Source organism: Procambarus clarkii, chromosome 23, assembly GCF_040958095.1.
Source record: "Procambarus clarkii isolate CNS0578487 chromosome 23, FALCON_Pclarkii_2.0, whole genome shotgun sequence".
NCBI lineage: Eukaryota > Metazoa > Arthropoda > Malacostraca > Decapoda > Cambaridae > Procambarus > Procambarus clarkii.
The window spans coordinates 10850076-10873619 of NC_091172.1; the positions used below are offsets into that span (position 1 = coordinate 10850076).

General features: G+C 50.7%; 1 protein-coding gene across 5 annotated transcripts in view; it reads right to left on the reverse strand.

Moving 5' to 3' along the window:
* The window catches only part of LOC123753826 (cell adhesion molecule Dscam1), a 1066948-nt gene that overhangs the window by 120639 nt on the left and 922765 nt on the right, over window positions 1–23544 (reverse strand). For all 5 annotated transcript variants that reach the window (XM_069329883.1, XM_069329881.1, XM_069329882.1 and 2 more), the window contains exons 6-8: window positions 19309–19444; window positions 11364–11495; window positions 3198–3308 (exon numbers count right to left, since the gene is read on the reverse strand). In XM_069329883.1, coding sequence (XP_069185984.1) covers window positions 3198–3308; window positions 11364–11495; window positions 19309–19444 — 379 coding nt within the window. The remainder of the gene's footprint in view (window positions 1–3197; window positions 3309–11363; window positions 11496–19308; window positions 19445–23544) is intronic.

The following is a 23544-nucleotide window of genomic DNA, read 5'->3' on the forward strand; positions in this document are numbered from 1 at the left end:
AAGGATGTTCATAGTGGACAATGTGTCCAGAGGGGCCGGGAGTCCAGAGGGGCCGGGAGTCCAGAGGGGCCGGGTGTCCAGAGGGGCCGGGTGTCCAGAGGGGCCGGGTGTCCAGAGGGGCCGGGTGTCCAGAGGGGCCGGGTGTCCAGGGGGCCGGGTGTTCAGATGGGCAGGGTGTCCAGAGGGGCCGGGTGTCCAGAGGGGCCGGGTGTCCAGAGGGGGCCGGGTGTCCAGAGGAGCAGGGTGTCCAGAGACGGGCAGGGTGTCCAGAGGGGCAGGGTGTCCAGAGGGGCCGGGTGTCCAGAGGGGCAGGGTGTCCAGAGGGGCCGGGTGTCCAGAGGGGCCGGGTGTCCAGAGGGGACCGGGTGTCCAGAGGGGCCGGGTGTCCAGAGGGGCAGGGTGTCCAGAGAGATGCAGGGTGTCCAGAGGGGCAGGGTGTCCATAGAGGGGCAGGGTGTCCAGAGGGGAAGGGTAACCAGAGGGGCAGGGTGTCCAGAGGGGCAGGGTGTCCAGATGGGCAGGGTGTCCAGAGGGGCCGGGTGTCCAGAGGGGCAGGGTGTCCAAAGGGACCGGGTGTCCAGAGGGGCAGGGTGTCCAGAGGGGCCGGGTGTCCAGAGGGGCAGGGTGTCCAGAGAGATGCAGGGTGTCCAGAGGGGCAGGGTGTCCAGAGGGGCAGGGTGTCCAGAGGGGCAGGGTGTCCAGAGGGGCAGGGTGTCCAGAGAGATGCAGGGTGTCCAGAGGGGCCGGGTGTCCAGAGGGGCAGGGTGTCCAGAGGGGCAGGGTGTCCAGAGAGGGGCAGGGTGTCCAGAGGGGCAGGGTGTCCAGAAAGGGGCAGGGTGTCCATAGAGGGGCAGGGTGTCCAGAGGGGCAGGGTGTCCAGAGAGATGCAGGGTGTCCAGAGGGGCAGGGTGTCCAGAGAGGGGCAGGGTGTCCAGAAAGGGGCAGGGTGTCCATAGAGGGGCAGGGTGTCCATAGAGGGAATGGCCCAAAAGGTGTTGCCTAATTAACAAGTCGTCATTTTCCGTTGCCATGCATCACGCGCATGTGCAAGACCGTGCTCGATGCCCGACACTTGTATTTCAAAATACGGATCAGTTACTTGTAAGACATTGAGCGGAGGAGTGCTACGGAGGTCTTAAGGATCACCGCTCCTTTAACCTTATGATGCTACGCACTAGACACCTTATGAATATATATGTTATTTTCATAATATATCTATATTTACCACCTGTTTTAACTATCGATTTCAATACACATAGACTTACTTTTTTAATTATATATTCTCTCTAATATATTTTTGTATATTTGAGTGCAAATTAATTATTAATATCGGATAAAAAAATGAATGTAATTTGGTCCAACATTTATTAAAAAAAAAAATTATTTTTAATTGTTCCGAAGATGGGAAAAAGACTACAAAATTTCGTCAAAATATATGTATTCCTACTAGCGTTGGTCCTCCTAATTATATATATATATATATATATATATATATATATATATATATATATATATATATATATATATATATATATATATATATATATATATATATATAGTAGCCAGAATGCACTTCTCGGCCTACTATGCAAGGCCCAATTTGCCTAATAGGCAAATATTGCCTATTTGCTAATTAAGCAAAGGTCCCCAAGCCAATATGCAACTGAAAAAATCCATCCCGCAGAAAGATTCGATCCCAGATAGCCAGCAGCGTTATGCACCTTGCTGTACCTGGTACCTTAACCACTAGACCATTAACCTGGTACCTTAACCACTAGACCATATGACTGTATAAACAAACTTGATACTCATGTTATTCTTGCTTTAACGTGCAACAGATGGTGCTTTTAAAAAAAAATGCATGTTTTTACCTGTCACAGGTGTGGCATCTATATAGTAGGTATATAAAAACCTGAGATTAGCGATTTTGAACAAACGAACATTTCCATTTTTATTTATATAGATTTTGTGTGACATTGCATTTCATGAGTATAGATTAATTTTTTATTTATAATGTTTTTCATTTCGTTTTTTGTTAATCCTTCTTATTTTTCAGTGATGAGAACATCAGATCATTTGATGTTCCCTTTTTTCTGACGGGAACATCAGAGAACGCATTGGGCGGAGGAGTTGGGAATGATGAGGAGGACCAGGGGGGACAGGGGAGGGAGGAAATGGTGGGGAGGACCAGGGGGGACAGGGGAGGGAGGAAATGGTGGGGAGGACCAGGGGGGACAGGGGAGGGAGGAAATGGTGGGGAGGACGGATGGGGGGGACGGAGAAGGGTTGCTGTGACTTAGGAACGCCTACGCATCACACACATTGCCCTCTCTGTCTCATTGGACACCCTTTCCCCCTGTGGACACCCTGCTCAACCGGCCACCTTGACCCTCTTGACATCCTGCCCTTCATAAATGCCCCCCATCCGTGTGGGTGTCACCACACCCCGGGTACACCTAGGTGCCCCGACCATGTGTGTGTCACCACACCCCGGGTACACCTAGGTGCCCCGACCATGTGTGTGTCACCACACCCCGGGTACACCTAGGTGCCCCGACCATGTGTGTGTCACCACACCCCGGGTACACCTAGGTGCCCCGACCATGTGGGTGTCACCACACCCCGGGTACACCTAGGGGCCCCGACCATGTGGGTGTCACCACACCCCGGGTACACCTAGGTGCCCCGACCATGTGGGTGTCACCACACCCCGGGTACACCTAGGGGCCCCGACCATGTGGGTGTCACCACACCCCGGGTACACCTAGGGGCCCCGACCATGTGGGTGTCACCACACCCCGGGTACACCTAGGTGCCCCGACCATGTGGGTGTCACCACACCCCGGGTACACCTAGGGGCCCCGACCATGTGGGTGTCACCACACCCCAGGTACACCTAGGGGCCCCGACCATGTGGGTGTCACCACACCCCAGGTACACCTAGGGGCCCCGACCATGTGTGTGTCACCACACCCCAGGTACACCTAGGGGCCCCGACCATGTGGGTGTCACCACACCCCAGGTACACCTAGGGGCCCCGACCATGTGGGTGTCACCACACCCCAGGTACACCTAGGTGCCCCGACCATGTAGGTGTCAGTACACTACTGATCTTCAGAACAATATCAGACGTGGGACCCATTTGTTTACCTGGTGTCTGGGGGCGTCAGCCGCGACACCCTTGATGTAATTCCTACCTGCCAGCGTCTGCGGCGGTGACCTGACGGATGAGGAGCGACCCGCCCACCTGCTGGATGCGCCCGTCTTGAACCACCGCCACCTCCTCCTCCCCAAACATCCGATGCCACCTGTCGGGTCACCCAACACCTTAGATGGACTTCACTCACTTCTCTATGAACTTAAAATTCTAATTAATACAAAAATAGATTGCCAATAGTTCAATGGATGAATTTTTAATACATATACAAATTTATATATAGTTTTAATGACAGATTTACTGGGTAAAAAATATGATTGATTAGAATTGCTGAAAAAATGGCATTAGTAAATATACACTGACAGGCCGCACTAAAACGCCAACAAGGTGTCATAATTTGTATATTAAATTCAGGTTGAGAGAGAGAGGAAGAGAGAGAACGGCCGGACACACACACACACACACACACACACACACACACACACACACACACACACACACACACACACACACACAGACACACAGGGGCCTCGTAGCCTGGTGGAGGGGCCTCGTAGCCTGGTGGATAGCGCGCAGGACTCGTAATTCTGTGGCGCGGGTTCGATTCCCGCACGAGGCAAAAACAAATGGGCAAAGTTTCTTTCACCCTAAGTGCCCCTGTTACCTAGCAGTAAATAGGTACCTGGGAGTTAGTCAGCTGTAACGGGCTGCTTCCTGGGGTGTGTGTGTGGTGTGGAAAAAAAAGTAGTTAGTAAAAACAGTTGATTGACAGTTGAGAGGCGGGCCGAAAGAGCAAAGCTCAACCCCCGCAAAACACAACTAGTAAACACACACACACACACACACACACACACACACACACACACACACACACACACACACACACACACACACACACACACACACACACACACACACACACGGTAACTGACAGCAATGTTATACTAGAAATTAATGAATTAGTTTACAACAATACGAACAACAGCGGCGGTGAAATTTCAAAAGAAAATAATTACATGCGACGGACTGATGTTAAAGTGACTGGACCTGCTGGACCCTGTTAGAGCAGGACAGTGACTGGTGAGGAGTGCCGCTACTAACTGGCTCCTGACTGTTGGGTTGATGATGACTGACACAAACTACCGAGTGTGTGGAACTGGTGGAAGAATGAACTGACTGCTGATTGTAAGTGTTTTTTGTACTGTATACTGCTGGTGACTGTATACTGACTGGTGACTGTATACTGACTGGTGACTGTATACTGCTGGTGACTGTATACTGACTGGTGACTGTATACTGACTGGTGACTGTATACTGCTGGTGACTGTATACTGCTGGTGACTGTATACTGTTGGTGACTGTATACTGCTGGTGACTGTATACTGCTGGTGACTGTATACTGCTGGTGACTGTATACTGACTGGTGACTGTATACTGACTGGTGACTGTATACTGCTGGTGACTGTATACTGCTGGTGACTGTATACTGCTGGTGACTGTATACTGCTGGTGACTGTATACTGCTGGTGACTGTATACTGCTGGTGACTGTATACTGCTGGTGACTGTATACTGCTGGTGACTGTATACTGCTGGTGACTGTATACTGCTGGTGACTGTATACTGACTGGTGACTGTATACTGACTGGTGACTGTATACTGCTGGTGACTGTATACTGACTGGTGACTGTATACTGACTGGTGACTGTATACTGCTGGTGACTGTATACTGCTGGTGACTGTATACTGCTGGTGACTGTATACTGCTGGTGACTGTATACTGCTGGTGACTGTATACTGCTGGTGACTGTATACTGCTGGTGACTGTATACTGCTGGTGACTGTATACTGCTGGTGACTGTATACTGCTGGTGACTGTATACTGCTGGTGACTGTATACTGCTGGTGACTGTATACTGCTGGTGACTGTATACTGCTGGTGACTGTATACTGCTGGTGACTGTATACTGACTGGTGACTGTATACTGCTGGTGACTGTATACTGCTGGTGACTGTATACTGCTGGTGACTGTATACTGCTGGTGACTGTATACTGACTGGTAATGGGCTAAAACTTGCAAAAGTTAAGCTGTCAGCCGCGTAGTCACCGGTGGGAGAGTCAACTAAACAACAGCGTCTACCCCTACATCTACCACTAAATAACAGCGTCTACCCCTACATCTACCACTAAACAACAGCGTCTACCCCTACATCTACCACTAAACAACAGCGTCTACCCCTACATCTACCACTAAACAACAGCGTCTACCCCTACATCTACCACTAAACAACAGCGTCTACCCCTACATCTACCACTAAACAACAGCGTCTACCCCTACATCTACCACTAAACAACAGCGTCTACCCCTATATCTACTACTAAACAACAGCGTCTACCCCTATATCTACTACTAAACAACAGCGTCTACCCCTATATCTACTACTAAGCAACAGCGTCTACCCCTACATCTACCACTAAACAGCAGCGTCTACCCCTACATCTACCACTAAACAGCAGCGTCTACCCATACATCTACCACTAAACAGCAGCGTCTACCCCTACATCTACCACTAAACAACTAAACAGCAACATCTACCCTTATAAGTACCACTAAACAACAACATCTACCCTACGTCTACCACTAAACAACAACATCTACCCCTACAACTACTACTAAACAACAGCGTCTACCCCTACATCTACCACTAAACAACATCTACCCTTACATGTACCACCAAACAACATCTACCCTACATCTACCACTAAACAACTGTTCTACTTCTACATCTACCACTAAAGAACAGCGTCTACCCCTACATCTACCACTAAACAACAGCGTCTACCCCTACATCTACCACCAAACAACAGCGTCTACCCCTACATCTACCACTAAACAATAGCGTCTACCCTTACATCTACCAGTAAACAACAGCATCTACCACTAAACAACAGCATCTACCCCTACATCTACCACTAAACAATACCATCTACCCCAACATCTACCACTAAACAACAGCATCTACCACTAAACAGTGTCTACCCCTACATCTACCACTAAACAACAGCATTTACCAGTAAACAACAGCGTCTACCCCTACATCTACTACTAAAGAACAGCGTCTACCCCTACATCTACCACTAAAAAACAGCGTCTACCCCTACATCTACTACTAAACAACAGCGTCTACCCCTACATCTACTACTAAACAACAGCATCTACCCCTACCTCTAAACAACAGCCTCTACCCCTAAACTACAGCCTCTACCCCTAAACAACAGCGTCTACCCCTACATCTACCACCAAACAGCAGCATCTACAACAACATCTACCAGTAAACAACAGCATCTACCCCTACATGTACCACTAAACAATACCATCTATCCCAACATCTACCGCTAAACAACAGCATCTACCCCTATATCTACTACTAAACAACAGTGTCTACCCCTACATCTACCACTAAACAACAGCGTCTACCCCTACATCTACCATTAAACAACAGCGTCTACCCCTACATCTACCATTAAACAACACCATCTACCCCTACATCTACCACTAAACAACAGCGTCTACCCCTACATCTACCATTAAACAACAGCGTCTACCCCAACATCTACCACTAAACAACAGCATCTACCCCTACATCTACCACTAAACAACACCATCTACCACTAAACAACAGCATCTACCCCTACATCTACCATTAAACAACACCATCTACCCCAACATCTAAAACTAAACAACAGCATCTACCCCAACATCTACCACTAAACAACAGCATCTACCCCTACATCTACCATTAAACAACACCATCTACCCCAACATCTACCACTAAACAACAGCGTCTACCCCTACATCTACCACTGAACGACAGCATCTACCACTAAACAACAGCGTCTACCCCTACATCTACCACTGAACGACAGCATCTACCACTTAACAACAGCGTCTACCCCTACATCTACCACTAAACAACAAGTTATTACAACTGTAAATACCAGTAAAACCATCAACAACAATTCATGCAACTACGTCTACCTAAACAATAATAACAGTCAACACATCTACATCTACCGTTTAATCAACAACAACAACAGTCAACACATCTACACCTACCACTAAACAACAACGACCACATCTACCAAGAACAATAAAAGTTACGACAATAAAAGTTACAACGACTCGTAGCCTGGTGGATAGCGCGCAGGATTCGTAATTCTGTGGCGCGGGTTCGATTCCCGCACGAGGCAGATGCAAATGGGCAAAGTTTCTTTCACCCTGAATGCCCCTGTTACCTAGCAGTAAATAGGTACCTGGGAGTTAGTCAGCTGTCACGGGCTGCTTCCTGGGGGTGGAGGCCTGGTCGAGGACCGGGCCGCGGGGACACTAAAGCCCCGAAATCATCTCAAGATAACCTCAAGATAACGATATCTACCACTAAATAACAACAGCCACCACCACCACTACTACTGCGCCACAGATGGGCAGAGTTTCTTTCGCCCTATGCCCCTGTTACCTAGCAGTAAATGTGTACCTGGGAGTTAGTCAGCTGTCACGGGCTGCTTCCTGGTGTATGTATGTGTGGGGGATAAAATAGTAGTAGTAGTAGTAGTAGTAGTAGTAGTAGAAACAGTTGATACACAGTTGAGAGACGGGCCGAAAGAGCAAAGCTCAACCCCCGCAAGCACAACTAGGTGAATACAGACTGAAGGAGGTAACTGGAGGAGGGACTGACTGGTAGTGGGGGATGGTGACTACAGACTGAAGGAGGGAACTGGAGGAGGGACTGACTGGTAGTGGGGGATGGTGACTACAGACTGAAGGAGGTAACTGGAGGAGGGACTGACTGGTAGTGGGGGATGGTGACTACAGACTGAAGGAGGTAACTGGAGGAGGGACTGACTGGTAGTGGGGGATGGTGACTACAGACTGAAGGAGGTAACTGGAGGAGGGACTGACTGGTAGTGGGGGATGGTGACTACAGACTGAAGGAGGTAACTGGAGGAGGGACTGACTGTAGTGGGGGATGGTGACTACAGACTGAAGGAGGTAACTGGAGGAGGGACTGACTGGTAGTGGGGGATGGTGACTACAGACTGAAGGAGGTAACTGGAGGAGGGACTGACTGGTAGTGGGGGATGGTGACTACAGACTGAAGGAGGGAACTGGAGGAGGGACTGACTGGTAGTGGGGGATGGTGACTACAGACTGAAGGAGGTAACTGGAGGAGGGACTGACTGGTAGTGGGGGATGGTGACTACAGACTGAAGGAGGTAACTGGAGGAGGGACTGACTGGTAGTGGGGGATGGTGACTACAGACTGAAGGAGGTAACTGGAGGAGGGACTGACTGGTAGTGGGGGATGGGGACTACAGACTGAAGGAGGTAACTGGAGGAGGGACTGACTGGTAGTGGGGGATGGTGACTACAGACTGAAGGAGGTAACTGGAGGAGGGACTGACTGGTAGTGGGGGATGGGGACTACAGACTGAAGGAGGTAACTGGAGGAGGGACTGACTGGTAGTGGGGGATGGTGACTACAGACTGAAGGAGGGAACTGGAGGAGGGACTGACTGGTAGTGGGGGATGGTGACTACAGACTGAAGGAGGTAACTGGAGGAGGGACTGACTGGTAGTGGGGGATGGTGACTACAGACTGAAGGAGGTAACTGGAGGAGGGACTGACTGGTAGTGGGGGATGGGGACTACAGACTGAAGGAGGTAACTGGAGGAGGGACTGACTGGTAGTGGGGGATGGGGACTACAGACTGAAGGAGGTAACTGGAGGAGGGACTGACTGGTAGTGGGGGATGGTGACTACAGACTGAAGGAGGTAACTGGAGGAGGGACTGACTGGTAGTGGGGGATGGGGACTACAGACTGAAGGAGGTAACTGGAGGAGGGACTGACTGGTAGTGGGGGATGGTGACTACAGACTGAAGGAGGTAACTGGAGGAGGGACTGACTGGTAGTGGGGGATGGTGACTACAGACTGAAGGAGGGAACTGGAGGAGGGACTGACTGGTAGTGGGGGATGGTGACTACAGACTGAAGGAGGGAACTGGAGGAGGGACTGACTGGTAGTGGGGGATGGTGACTACAGACTGAAGGAGGGAACTGGAGGAGGGACTGACTGGTAGTGGGGGATGGTGACTACAAACTGAAGGAGGGAACTGGAGGAGGGACTGACTGGTAGTGGGGGATGGTGACTACAGACTGAAGGAGGGAACTGGAGGAGGGACTGACTGGTAGTGGGGGATGGTGACTACAGACTGAAGGAGGTAACTGGAGGAGGGACTGACTGGTAGTGGGGGATGGTGACTACAGACTGAAGGAGGGAACTGGAGGAGGGACTGACTGGTAGTGGGGGATGGTGACTACAGACTGAAGGAGGGAACTGGAGGAGGGACTGACTGGTAGTGGGGGATGGTGACTACAGACTGAAGGAGGGAACTGGAGGAGGGACTGACTGGTAGTGGGGGATGGTGACTACAGACTGAAGGAGGGAACTGGAGGAGGGACTGACTGGTAGTGGGGGATGGTGACTACAGACTGAAGGAGGGAACTGGAGGAGGGACTGACTGGTAGTGGGGGATGGTGACTACAGACTGAAGGAGGTAACTGGAGGAGGGACTGACTGGTAGTGGGGGATGGTGACTACAGACTGAAGGAGGTAACTGGAGGAGGGACTGACTGGTAGTGGGGGATGGTGACTACAGACTGAAGGAGGTAACTGGAGGAGGGACTGACTGGTAGTGGGGGATGGTGACTACAGACTGAAGGAGGTAACTGGAGGAGGGACTGACTGGTAGTGGGGGATGGTGACTACAGACTGAAGGAGGTAACTGGAGGAGGGACTGACTGGTAGTGGGGGATGGTGACTACAGACTGAAGGAGGTAACTGGAGGAGGGACTGACTGGTAGTGGGGGATGGTGACTACAGACTGAAGGAGGTAACTGGAGGAGGGACTGACTGGTAGTGGGGGATGGTGACTACAGACTGAAGGAGGGAACTGGAGGAGGGACTGACTGGTAGTGGGGGATGGTGACTACAGACTGAAGGAGGTAACTGGAGGAGGGACTGACTGGTAGTGGGGGATGGTGACTACAGACTGAAGGAGGTAACTGGAGGAGGGACTGACTGGTAGTGGGGGATGGTGACTACAGACTGAAGGAGGTAACTGGAGGAGGGACTGACTGGTAGTGGGGGATGGTGACTACAGACTGAAGGAGGGAACTGGAGGAGGGACTGACTGGTAGTGGGGGATGGTGACTACAGACTGAAGGAGGTAACTGGAGGAGGGACTGACTGTAGTGGGGGATGGTGACTACAGACTGAAGGAGGTAACTGGAGGAGGGACTGACTGGTAGTGGGGGATGGTGACTACAGACTGAAGGAGGGAACTGGAGGAGGGACTGACTGGTAGTGGGGGATGGTGACTACAGACTGAAGGAGGGAACTGGAGGAGGGACTGACTGGTAGTGGGGGATGGTGACTACAGACTGAAGGAGGTAACTGGAGGAGGGACTGACTGGTAGTGGGGGATGGTGACTACAGACTGAAGGAGGTAACTGGAGGAGGGACTGACTGGTAGTGGGGGATGGGGACTACAGACTGAAGGAGGTAACTGGAGGAGGGACTGACTGGTAGTGGGGGATGGTGACTACAGACTGAAGGAGGTAACTGGAGGAGGGACTGACTGGTAGTGGGGGATGGTGACTACAGACTGAAGGAGGTAACTGGAGGAGGGACTGACTGGTAGTGGGGGATGGTGACTACAGACTGAAGGAGGTAACTGGAGGAGGGACTGACTGGTAGTGGGGGATGGGGACTACAGACTGAAGGAGGTAACTGGAGGAGGGACTGACTGGTAGTGGGGGATGGTGACTACAGACTGAAGGAGGGAACTGGAGGAGGGACTGACTGGTAGTGGGGGATGGGGACTACAGACTGAAGGAGGTAACTGGAGGAGGGACTGACTGGTAGTGGGGGATGGGGACTACAGACTGAAGGAGGTAACTGGAGGAGGGACTGACTGGTAGTGGGGGATGGTGACTACAGACTGAAGGAGGTAACTGGAGGAGGGACTGACTGGTAGTGGGGGATGGTGACTACAGACTGAAGGAGGTAACTGGAGGAGGGACTGACTGGTAGTGGGGGATGGGGACTACAGACTGAAGGAGGTAACTGGAGGAGGGACTGACTGGTAGTGGGGGATGGGGAAGCCCTGGGCGGCGCACGGCAGCTCCACTGTCCGTCTGATGGTGGCGGTGACACCGGAGCGGGAGTCTGTGATCCTTGGCGGCACAGACGACCTCGGCTCGTTCACCATCAACCTGCCGGAGACAAGTTATATGTTGAGACACATTCATATATGTTGTGGGCACAGCCATGTTGTGGCACAGCCATGTTGTGGCACAGCCATGTTGTGGCACAGCCATGTTGTGGCACAGCCTTGTTGTGGCACAGCCTTGTTGTGGCACAGCCTTGTTGTGGCACAGCCATGTTGTGGGCACAGCCATGTTGTGGGCACAGCCATGTTGTGGGCACAGCCATGTTGTGGCACAGCCTTGTTGTGGCACAGCCATGTTGTGGCACAGCCATGTTGAGGCATGTCAAGGACTTTCCCTTAATACTCTGTCATTAATACTAGTCAAGATATTCAACCTAGACACCTTAGCCTGGTAATTTTACGGTTTAAGGATTATCCACTCAGGCATTGTTAGATCAATAGAAACATATTAGGAGACTTGGACTCTCTCTATATCCCTACTCTGTTGTTTCTCTAAACATCAAAACAAACAAAAATCCCAATCATCTCCTGCACTTTAGATAAATGTAAATTTGTGGCTTATCTGGCTGTGTAGCGGAGGGTGAACCTCTAAGCCAGTGAGACTCGCTAAAACCTCTTCCCTGTCTTCCATCTTATGGTCTAGTCACTGAGGACGGCCTGTCACTTCTGCCCCTTAATACCAAATATCCAGTCATCTCTGATTAATCTCTAAATATTCCTATTTAGCATTACTCTTCCGGTAGGTCATAAAAAGAGTCCATTTTTCTTTTACAAAACATGTATATACATTCTACTCGTAATTCATAATCAACTCCTGACTGCAGGCACTACTTTCATAGGGATTTCAGCAAGCTACGGTCTGCCAGCAGTTAGCTGACGGCCGCTTCCCAGGAACAAATATCTACACCCCCTTCTTTCTATAAAATTCTCTCTCTAGCTAAATTGCTACATAAACTCTCTCTACCCAGAATATTGCATACTGGAGAGAGGGGTTCGTCCAGATCCTTAATCTTTCCAGCATCTAACCACTTATTAAACATATTACATTTCTCTTGTGAAAATCCTAACAAAGTCTGCTCTGGCCTTCGCCTCAGATGTTTAAACATCAGTTGATATGCCTCAGGAACAAATTCATTCCCAGGTAGAATAGTTGCCTTGAACTCAAAGCTGTCACTCAAGGGCAAAGATGCAACAATCCTCTGTGCCTTCCCCTACCAACAGATTTACGTGGTAGAACAGCCATATGTTGTGAAACATCTATATATTGTGGCTAAGTCATATGTTGTGGCACAGCCAAATGCTGAACCAACGACATATATAGTGGCACAGAGCAATATATTGTACAGCCTAATGTAGTGTTTTTAGTCAATTTAATAAGCGAGAGAAATGCCACAATAAATTATGGAGCAAAGGAAGGAGGTAAACAGTTCTCGTCTGGGGCACCTGACGGACACTACAAGAAAAAGCCCTAAGACGGTCCATGGAAGTGGGTCCCCCTGAAGATAACCGCTCCAGCAGGTGGCCACAGAGAGTGATATAGACGACGGCTCCAGCAGGTGGCCACAGAGAGTGATATAGACGACGGCTCCAGCAGGTGGCCACAGAGAGTGATATAGACGACGGCTCCAGCAGGTGGCCACATAGTGTAGACGACGGCTCCAGCAGGTGGCCACAGAGTGTAGACGACGGCTCCAGCAGGTGGCCACAGAGTGTAGACGACGGCTCCAGCAGGTGGCCACAGAGAGTGATATAGACGACGGCTCCAGCAGGTGGCCACAGAGTGTAGACGACGGCTCCAGCAGGTGGCCACAGAGTGGTGGCCACAGAGCTCTACCGGCAGAAGCTGGAGGATTAGGATCGTCCAGATTGTCGCACTCTGGAAGAGTCAATCCCTCGACCAGGTGCTGAAGACCTGCTAGTGGGTTGTGAAGTTATTTGTAAAACATTGTTGTTGGTGTTGTTATTAATTATTGGCGACATTGGTTATAATCTATGAAAGCTTGCCATTGTAAAGAAGAACTTCCAGGATCCAACATGTGTGGGAGCACATGTGTAGGACACTTAAGAAGAACTTCCAGGATCCAACATGTGTGGGAGCACATGTGTAGGACACTTAAGAAGAACTTCCAGGATCCAACATGTGTGGGAGCACATGTGTAGGACACTTAAGAAGAACTTCCAGGATCCAACATGTGTGGGAGCACATGTGTAGGACACTTAAGAAGAACTTCCAGGATCCAACATGTGTGGGAGCACATGTGTAGGACACTTAAGAAGAACTTCCAGGATCCAACATGTGTGGGAGCACATGTGTAGGACACTTAAGAAGAACTTCCAGGATCCAACATGTGTGGGAGCACATGTGTAGGACACTTAAGAAGAACTTCCAGGATCCAACATGTGTGGGAGCACATGTGTAGGACACTTAAGAAGAACTTCCAGGATCCAACATGTGTGGGAGCACATGTGTAGGACACTTAAGAAGAACTTCCAGGATCCAACATGTGTGGGAGCACATGTGTAGGACACTTAAGAAGAACTTCCAGGATCCAACATGTGTGGGAGCACATGTGTAGGACACTTAAGAAGAACTTCCAGGATCCAACATGTGTGGGAGCACATGTGTAGGACACTTAAGAAGAACTTCCAGGATCCAACATGTGTGGGAGCACATGTGTAGGACACTTAAGAAGAACTTCCAGGATCCAACATGTGTGGGAGCACATGTGTAGGACACTTAAGAAGAACTTCCAGGATCCAACATGTGTGGGAGCACATGTGTAGGACACTTAAGAAGAACTTCCAGGATCCAACATGTGTGGGAGCACATGTGTAGGACACTTAAGAAGAACTTCCAGGATCCAACATGTGTGGGAGCACATGTGTAGGACACTTAAGAAGAACTTCCAGGATCCAACATGTGTGGGAGCACATGTGTAGGACACTTAAGAAGAACTTCCAGGATCCAACATGTGTGGGAGCACATGTGTAGGACACTTAAGAAGAACTTCCAGGATCCAACATGTGTGGGAGCACATGTGTAGGACACTTAAGAAGAACTTCCAGGATCCAACATGTGTGGGAGCACATGTGTAGGACACTTAAGAAGAACTTCCAGGATCCAACATGTGTGGGAGCACATGTGTAGGACACTTAAGAAGAACTTCCAGGATCCAACATGTGTGGGAGCACATGTGTAGGACACTTAAGAAGAACTTCCAGGATCCAACATGTGTGGGAGCACATGTGTAGGACACTTAAGAAGAACTTCCAGGATCCAACATGTGTGGGAGCACATGTGTAGGACACTTAAGAAGAACTTCCAGGATCCAACATGTGTGGGAGCACATGTGTAGGACACTTAAGAAGAACTTCCAGGATCCAACATGTGTGGGAGCACATGTGTAGGACACTTAAGAAGAACTTCCAGGATCCAACATGTGTGGGAGCACATGTGTAGGACACTTAAGAAGAACTTCCAGGATCCAACATGTGTGGGAGCACATGTGTAGGACACTTAAGAAGAACTTCCAGGATCCAACATGTGTGGGAGCACATGTGTAGGACACTTAAGAAGAACTTCCAGGATCCAACATGTGTGGGAGCACATGTGTAGGACACTTAAGAAGAACTTCCAGGATCCAACATGTGTGGGAGCACATGTGTAGGACACTTAAGAAGAACTTCCAGGATCCAACATGTGTGGGAGCACATGTGTAGGACACTTAAGAAGAACTTCCAGGATCCAACATGTGTGGGAGCACATGTGTAGGACACTTAAGAAGAACTTCCAGGATCCAACATGTGTGGGAGCACATGTGTAGGACACTTAAGAAGAACTTCCAGGATCCAACATGTGTGGGAGCACATGTGTAGGACACTTAAGAAGAACTTCCAGGATCCAACATGTGTGGGAGCACATGTGTAGGACACTTAAGAAGAACTTCCAGGATCCAACATGTGTGGGAGCACATGTGTAGGACACTTAAGAAGAACTTCCAGGATCCAACATGTGTGGGAGCACATGTGTAGGACACTTAAGAAGAACTTCCAGGATCCAACATGTGTGGGAGCACATGTGTAGGACACTTAAGAAGAACTTCCAGGATCCAACATGTGTGGGAGCACATGTGTAGGACACTTAAGAAGAACTTCCAGGATCCAACATGTGTGGGAGCACATGTGTAGGACACTTAAGAAGAACTTCCAGGATCCAACATGTGTGGGAGCACATGTGTAGGACACTTAAGAAGAACTTCCAGGATCCAACATGTGTGGGAGCACATGTGTAGGACACTTAAGAAGAACTTCCAGGATCCAACATGTGTGGGAGCACATGTGTAGGACACTTAAGAAGAACTTCCAGGATCCAACATGTGTGGGAGCACATGTGTAGGACACTTAAGAAGAACTTCCAGGATCCAACATGTGTGGGAGCACATGTGTAGGACACTTAAGAAGAACTTCCAGGATCCAACATGTGTGGGAGCACATGTGTAGGACACTTAAGAAGAACTTCCAGGATCCAACATGTGTGGGAGCACATGTGTAGGACACTTAAGAAGAACTTCCAGGATCCAACATGTGTGGGAGCACATGTGTAGGACACTTAAGAAGAACTTCCAGGATCCAACATGTGTGGGAGCACATGTGTAGGACACTTAAGAAGAACTTCCAGGATCCAACATGTGTGGGAGCACATGTGTAGGACACTTATTGGTCGCTATAGTCAAAGGAGTAAATGTGTCAAATGTGGCGGGTGTTCAGAGACGCGTATCCGGGGAGCATTGTGTCCGTGGTGGCGTGTGTCCAGGGAGGCGTGTGTCCGTGGAGGCGTGTGTCCAGGGAGGCGTGTGTCCAGGGAGGCGTGTGTCCGTGGAGGCGTGTGTCCAGGGAGGCGTGTGTCCAGGGAGGCGTGTGTCCGTGGAGGCGTGTGTCCAGGGAGGCGTTGGTCCAGGGAGGCGTGGGTGCAGAGAGGCGTGTGTCCAGGGAGGCGTGTGTCCGTGGAGGCGTGTGTCCAGGGAGGCGTGTGTCCGTGGAGGCGTGTGTCCAGGGAGGCGTGTGTCCGTGGAGGCGTGTGTCCAGGGAGGCGTGTGTCCGTGGAGGCGTGTGTCCAGGGAGGCGTGTGTCCAGGGAGGCGTGTGTCCAGGGAGGCGTGTGTCCAGGGAGGCGTGTGTCCAGGGAGGCGTGTGTCCGTGGAGGCGTGTGTCCAGGGAGGCGTTGGTCCAGGGAGGCGTGGGTGCAGAGAGGCGTGGGTGCAGGGAGGCGTGGGTGCAGAGAGGCGTGGGTGTAGGGAGGCGTGGGTCCAGGGAGGCGTGGGTCCAGGGTGGCGTGGGTGCAGGGAGGCGTGGGTGCAGGGAGGCGTGGGTCCAGGGAGGCGTGGGTGCAGGGAGGCGTGGGTCCAGGAAGGCGTGGGTCCAGGGAGGCGTGGGTCCAGGGAGGCGTGGGTCCAGGGAGGCGTGGGTGTAGGGAGGCGTGGGTCCAGGGAGGCGTGGGTCCAGGGAGGCGTGGGTCCAGGGTGGCGTGGGTGCAGGGAGGCGTGGGTGCAGGGAGGCGTGGGTCCAGGGAGGCGTGGGCGCAGGTAGGCGTGGGTGCAGGGAGGCGTGGGTCCAGGGAGGCGTGGGTGCAGGGAGGCGTGGGTCCAGGGAGGCGTGGGTGCAGGGAGGCGTGGGTGCAGGGAGGCGTGGGTCCAGGGAGGCGTGAGTGCAGGGAGGCGTGGGTGCAGGGAGGCGTGGGTCCAGGGAGGCATGGGTCCAGGGAGGCGTGAGTGCAGGGAGGCGTGGGTCCAGGGAGGCGTGGGTCCAGGGAGGCGTGGGTGCAGGGAGGCGTGGGTCCAGGGAGGCGTGGGTTCAGGGAGGCGTGGGTGCAGGGAGGCGTGGGTGCAGGGTGGCGTGGGTGCAGGGAGGCGTGGGTGCAGGGTGGCGTGGGTGCAGGGAGGCGTGGGTGCAGGGAGGCGTGGGTGCATGGAGGCGTGTGTGCAGGGAGGCGTGGGTGCATGGAGGCGTGGGTGCAGGGTGGCGTGGGTCCAGGGTGGCGTGGGTCCAGGGAGGCGTGGGTGCAGGGAGGCGTGGGTCCAGGGAGGCATGGGTGCAGAGAGGCGTGGGTGCAGGGAGGCGTGGGTCCAGGGAGGCGTGGGTGCAGGGAGGCGTGGGTGCAGGGAGGCGTGGGTGCAGGGAGGCGTGGGTGCAGGGAGGCGTGGGTGCAGGGAGGCGTGGGTCCAGGGAGGCGTGGGTGCAGGGAGGCGTGGGTGCAGGGAGGCGTGAGTACAGGAAGGCGTGGGTCCAGGGAGGCGTGGGTCCAGGGAGGCGTGGGTCCAGGGAGGCGTGGGTGCAGGGAGGCGTGGGTGCAGGGAGGCGTGGGTCCAGGAAGGCGTGGGTGCAGGGAGGCGTGGGTCCAGGGAGGCGTGGGTGCAGGGAGGCGTGGGTCCAGGGAGGCATGGCTGCAGAGAGGCGTGGGTGCAGGGAGGCATGGGTGCATGGAGGCGTGGGTCCAGGGAGGCGTGGGTGCAGGGAGGCGTGGGTCCAGGAAGGCGTGGGTGCAGGGAGGCGTGGGTGCAGGGTGGCGTGGGTCCAGGGTGGCGTGGGTGCAGGGAGGCGTGGGTCCAGGGAGGCGTGGGTGCAGGGAGGCATGGGTGCAGGGTGGCGTGGGTGCAGGGAGGCGTGGGTGCTGGGAGGCGTGGGTGCAGGGTGGCGTGGGTGCAGGGTGGCGTGGGTGCAGGGAGGCGTGTGTGCAGGGTGGCGTGGGTGCAGGGAGGCGTGGGTGCTGGGAGGCGTGGGTGCTGGGAGGCGTGGATGCAGGGTGGCGTGGGTGCAGGGAGGATGGGTGCTGGGAGGCGTGAGTCCAGGGAGGCGTGGGTCCAGGGAGGCGTGAGTCCAGGGAGGCGTGGGTCCAGGGAGGCGTGAGTCCAGGGAGGCGTGAGTCCAGGGAGGCGTGAGTCCAGGGAGGCGTGGGTCCAGGGAGGCGTGGATGCAGGGTGGCGTGGGTGCAGGGAGGCGTGGGTGCAGGGAGGCGTGGGTGCAGGGAGGCGTGGGTGCAGGGAGGCGTGGGTCCAGGGAGGCGTGGGTGCAGGAAGGCGTGGGTGCCTCGTGTGGCAGTTGTCCGGCTGACTGCCCGCCTCTCTCGTATCACCCATGTCAGTCTTCTCAATGGATATTGACCGGCAATCTGATACGTCAGTCATCGCCGGCCGGTCCTCTCTCGCCCCTGCTGACCTGCTGCCCTTTGACCTGCTCGCCTGCTGCGCTCCTCTGACCTACTCATCGTCAACTGTTTGTTTTTCACAACCTGATTGATGTCTTTTTTTATGTTACTTGTTCCCCGATTTGTTTTCTGTGCCTTTTCACTATTCACTAATAATGTTTGAAATGTTCTACTTAGTTCACCTGTTCTTCTAACACGGTTTAATGATTTGGCTCAGCCTTTGATTTTGACTCGTATGTTGATCTGGCTGATTTGACGACCTGATTAAGGTACTGCTCATGTTGTCTTGCTGACCTTGCTACTGTGTTGCCTTGGCTCGCTGAACTGGCCTACCTGTTGAGCGGTTCATTCCCTCTGGAAATCAATGCAGCGGTGGCTTGGATAATAGAGTTTAGATGACCTGGGATACTCTGACTTGCATGGTAAACACCCACTGACCTGTAGGTGCACACAGCTGGTGCCTTGGCTGGTGAACCCTGGTGACAGCCTTAGTAACGCGGTGGCAGAGACCTGGGGGAAGCAGGGTGGCCGAACCGGGTTTCAGATACCTGGGGAATGATTTGGTAACCTCCCCCGCCCTCTCCCCAAACCTTCCTGGTTACCTGGGGGGAGGAGAGAGCGAAGGGCAAAAATTGAAAATGGGGAATGTGGCTTACCTGCCAGCGACAGCAGAGATGGTGGTCTCGTCAGTGAGGACGTGTTGGGTCTCGCAGTGGTACGACTGGAACTCGTCAGCCTTGGTGACGTGACGAATGTGGAGCTCGCCCGTCCCGAACACCGAGTACCGTCCACCTGCAACCCACGAGTCACAGCCCACCAGGCTCAGTTTTACCAGTGTAAAGGGTTGGTAATGGGTAATTCACATAAATTGGTCAGGAAAAGGCAAAAGGTGGTTACAGGTGGTCATGGGCAAAGTTGAGAGTGGAGACGAGCGTGAGAACTATGAGTGAGAGAGAAGGGAGACATATTAACAGGGTGCTTCAAGTTCAGAAACCCTAAAAATAATTAAGTGGCCTTAAAAATAACATATTGTGAGGCCTGTTGGCCTATATGTGGAACTCCTTATTTACACCCAACCAAACCACCACCATCAGTAGTGGTTGGTGGTGGTGGTGGTGGTGAACAGTGGTTGAGGTGGGAGATGGACAGTTGTAGTGTGTGGTAGCTGTGATTGAACCTGTGTGTGGTAGATGAGGTGAACCTATAATTAAAAAAAAACACAGATCTCTACTGAACCGTCAATACTGGACCTCAACCCGTCCACAGACATTCCCGTCATCGCAAACATTTTCCAAATGTTCGATAATCCAGTCGACGTGTTCCCGCTCGTGGATCGCGAACGTTCTACACGCCAATACGATCGATTACGTTTAAACCCTTCTCGAAACGAGCTACGTTAACCCACGTACTCAAAATACTAACAATTACAGCCCGTCACAATAAACAAAGGACAAATGTTGTCCTAATTCAGCTGCCAAACCTCACCTATGAAAATGTTTTTGGTTTTCACCTTAGGAGAAAATTATGTACGCGTGTCTGGGAACCCATTCATTTTGCCCAGCCAAGCTGAAATTTTCTTCAAAAACATTCGTTTATTTTACCGTCCTGAATATTCAAAATAGATATTTTCGCAAATATTAATATTATTATATATCCGTAGTGCACCAGAAAGATATCAGAAGGCTTATATGTCTTTCATCCTTATCCTATAAGATGGAAACTACAATAGCCTGGTTACAAACATTTCATAGAGTATTGCCCTCAAAAGTACTGTCATCCAATTGAATGGAATTTTATTAACCATGTTATTGTGGTTGGATTTTATATGACATAAATGAAGGGGATATAAACCTCCTGATACCTTAGTGGTGTTCTAGGAATAGGTTAAAGTCTCAGTTGGGTCTCAGTTAGGTACCCCAGACATCCTTCCGTATTGTGAGTATCCATGGTCAGGTCGGTAGAACGGCGAACTCCTATCTCTGAGGCCCTTGTTCGAGTCTAGTAATTGTTGCTCAGAGCCTATTTATTTCAATTTATTTCTTTATTATGCACCCAATACCCATCCCGTGAACGGTGGTAGAAAGGGTTACAGAGGCATATAATCAGTTCAGGAACTGAACCCCATAGTTCGTTTAGCTAAGCAAGTAACAGTCTTTTGTAGCTAGTTACAAAATTATTAACGTTATATATATACATGTACATATATATACAATCTTTTACACAAATACACACATCGATAATCTTTTGTATCACAAGTGATTTAACAAGAGGCTCACAACAGTCACTATACAAGGCACTTTACATCTATGGTGAGTCACACAGTTACTAGTCTTGCACCACACCCACCCAACTGGGCGGCAGCTTTACAGTCATGTACATGAATTATCTACAGTAAGCAAATTCTGGATACTTCACTAAGATTCCCGGCAGTTCATCATTATGAAGGAAGTACTTATACATTTCTTGGATTACATTTATGGTGTTATCTCTGAATTACGCGATTTTTTCACATTCCATTATATAATAACACAAAGTATGCGAAGATGGAGGAACTGGTGTGAATTTCACTTTGCCTCAAGTCTACGAGATTTTGTTGATGTTCCCGGAATATTACTGCCCTCAGGCTGCTCAAAGGCAGTCCAAGTTGGTAATCAATTCCCTCTTTATGAACAAAAAGTCTTGGCCAACTCATCAGTTTCATCATGCATTCGGAGACCAATATGGGAAGGAATCCACAGGAGACAAACTCTGACTCCATCATTGATTATTTCATTATATCTGTGTCTAGCTTCAGAGATAAGCACATCACAGCTATGCCTTGGGGAGCTGAGGGCAGTCAAGGATGACATGGAGTTACTTACAATTAGGGTGTCATCTTTGGATTCATATACGCGCTCGAGTGCAAGGATTATGGCAACCAATTCTGTTTGAAGAGTGGAGGCCCAGTTACTGAGACGCGCTCCACACTCATGGGAGAAGGAACCATCTCTCGCTGTCACAACAACTGCACTTCCAGCTGCACCATGGGACTGATGCAAGGATCCATCAGTGTAAATAATCTGGGAAAGGAAGCGCTCTCTGACCAAAGCATCAATTTGGCTTAAGGCATTGTACTTTGCTTCTTGTCGAAGCAAGGCTTGTTCTTAAATCAGCTTCTTAGGTGGGAAAGGGGGGACAGTAATTTGGAAAGGGGTGATCTCCCATGGGGCAGGAAAGTTTCGTTATTGTCTCTCTTGGTAGAGGTGATGAATATTATACATTCTAAGCACAGTGGTAGTTTTGGTAATCCATTTGGAGGGATGCTGACCTTCAAGAAAGAAGGCTTGGAGGGCTTCGGTGTAGGCGTTAGGGTGGGTTAACCTAAGCATCTTGATACCAATTAAAGCATTAATTTCAGTGATACGATCACTTACACATGAAATATTCAGTTCCTTCGTCATGCTTAGTAATTTAGTTGTACGGGGGCATCCGAGGATAATCCTCATGGCTTCGTTTTGCATCTTTTCCAGCCCCCCCCCCAATCATTCTCTCAGGCACTAGAGCAAGCATGGGTGCAGCATAATCAATCAGGGATCAAATATTTTGCCATTCTCATATTTGCGCCATAGCTTGGATGGTAGCCTACCACAGCCTTGAGAGCACGGAGCCTCTCTCTACACTGACGACCCAGTCTGGCTACAACATTGCGGTACAGTGGAATCTCAAGACCAAGGTATTTGTACCTGGTTACATAGTCGAGCAGAGAGCCATCATGCAGTTGCATCTTGCGAACGGCCCCACCTCGTCTGGGTGGGCGTCGGTTCAGGATCTTTGTTTTCTCTAATGAGTTTACTAAGCCTATTTCCTGACACGTGTGCAATACAGAGTTCAGAACATTTTGGGTGTTGGTATACCTACTGGTGTATCAGTATATCATCTGTATAGCTAATGATGTGTTCGCTGGGCCTCCTAGTTACTGGGTTTAGAAGGGCACTGATTAACACATTGAATAGAGCAGGACTGAGGACACCTCCCTGTGGAGTGCCACGTTCAAAATCTCTCGTCACACTCCTATGCCCTTGGAACAGTACAGATGACTTCCTGTTGGATAGATAGCCTCTTATCCACCGTAGAAGCCATCCTCCAACATTCATTTTAGCAAGTTCACTCAGAATGACGTGTGGGTTAGCAATGTCAAAGGCTGACCTAAGATCAAGCAAAGTTGTATATGACCTATCAGTATGCAGGGTGAGGAATGTGGTAATACAGTGATGTACACTCTTTTCCATGCATGAAGCCATATATCTGGGGAGACAACAAGTTACTAATTTTGTAAAGGAGACGGTTGAGAACCATCCTCTCAAGACACTTACAGAGACAACTAGTGAGGGAGATTGGGCGAAAAGCACTCTGCTTGGTAGGTTTAGGAATGGGAATAATAAGGCTGTTGGTCCATAACTGTGGAAGCTCCCCAGTTACATAGCTCATATTATACACTTAAAACAAGGGATTCCCCTGGAACTAGCCGAAACATACGCAGTATGCCGTAAGTAACTCCATCCTCCCCGGGTGATGTAGCTTTGCCTTTATGTAGAGCAGAGTCTAGTTCGTATTCAGTAAAAAGCATGTCACAGTCATCTTCTTGATGAAGCATGAAGTCAAGGAGCCTTGCTCTATCAACATATCTATTATTTAATTCATTCTGTGAGGGCAGAGGAAGACTGTCAAAGCTGGAAGTTGTGGCCCAAGCATCAACAAGCTCATTTGCTTTATGCATGGGATTAGGCCTATTTAGCACAGTGAATGCAGTTATATTTTGAATTAGTTTTAATTATAGAATGTTTGCAGATGATGAGGTTTGGTGAACATGTTTGACAATCACGCGTTTCCAGCCGCATTTACTTAACAGTACT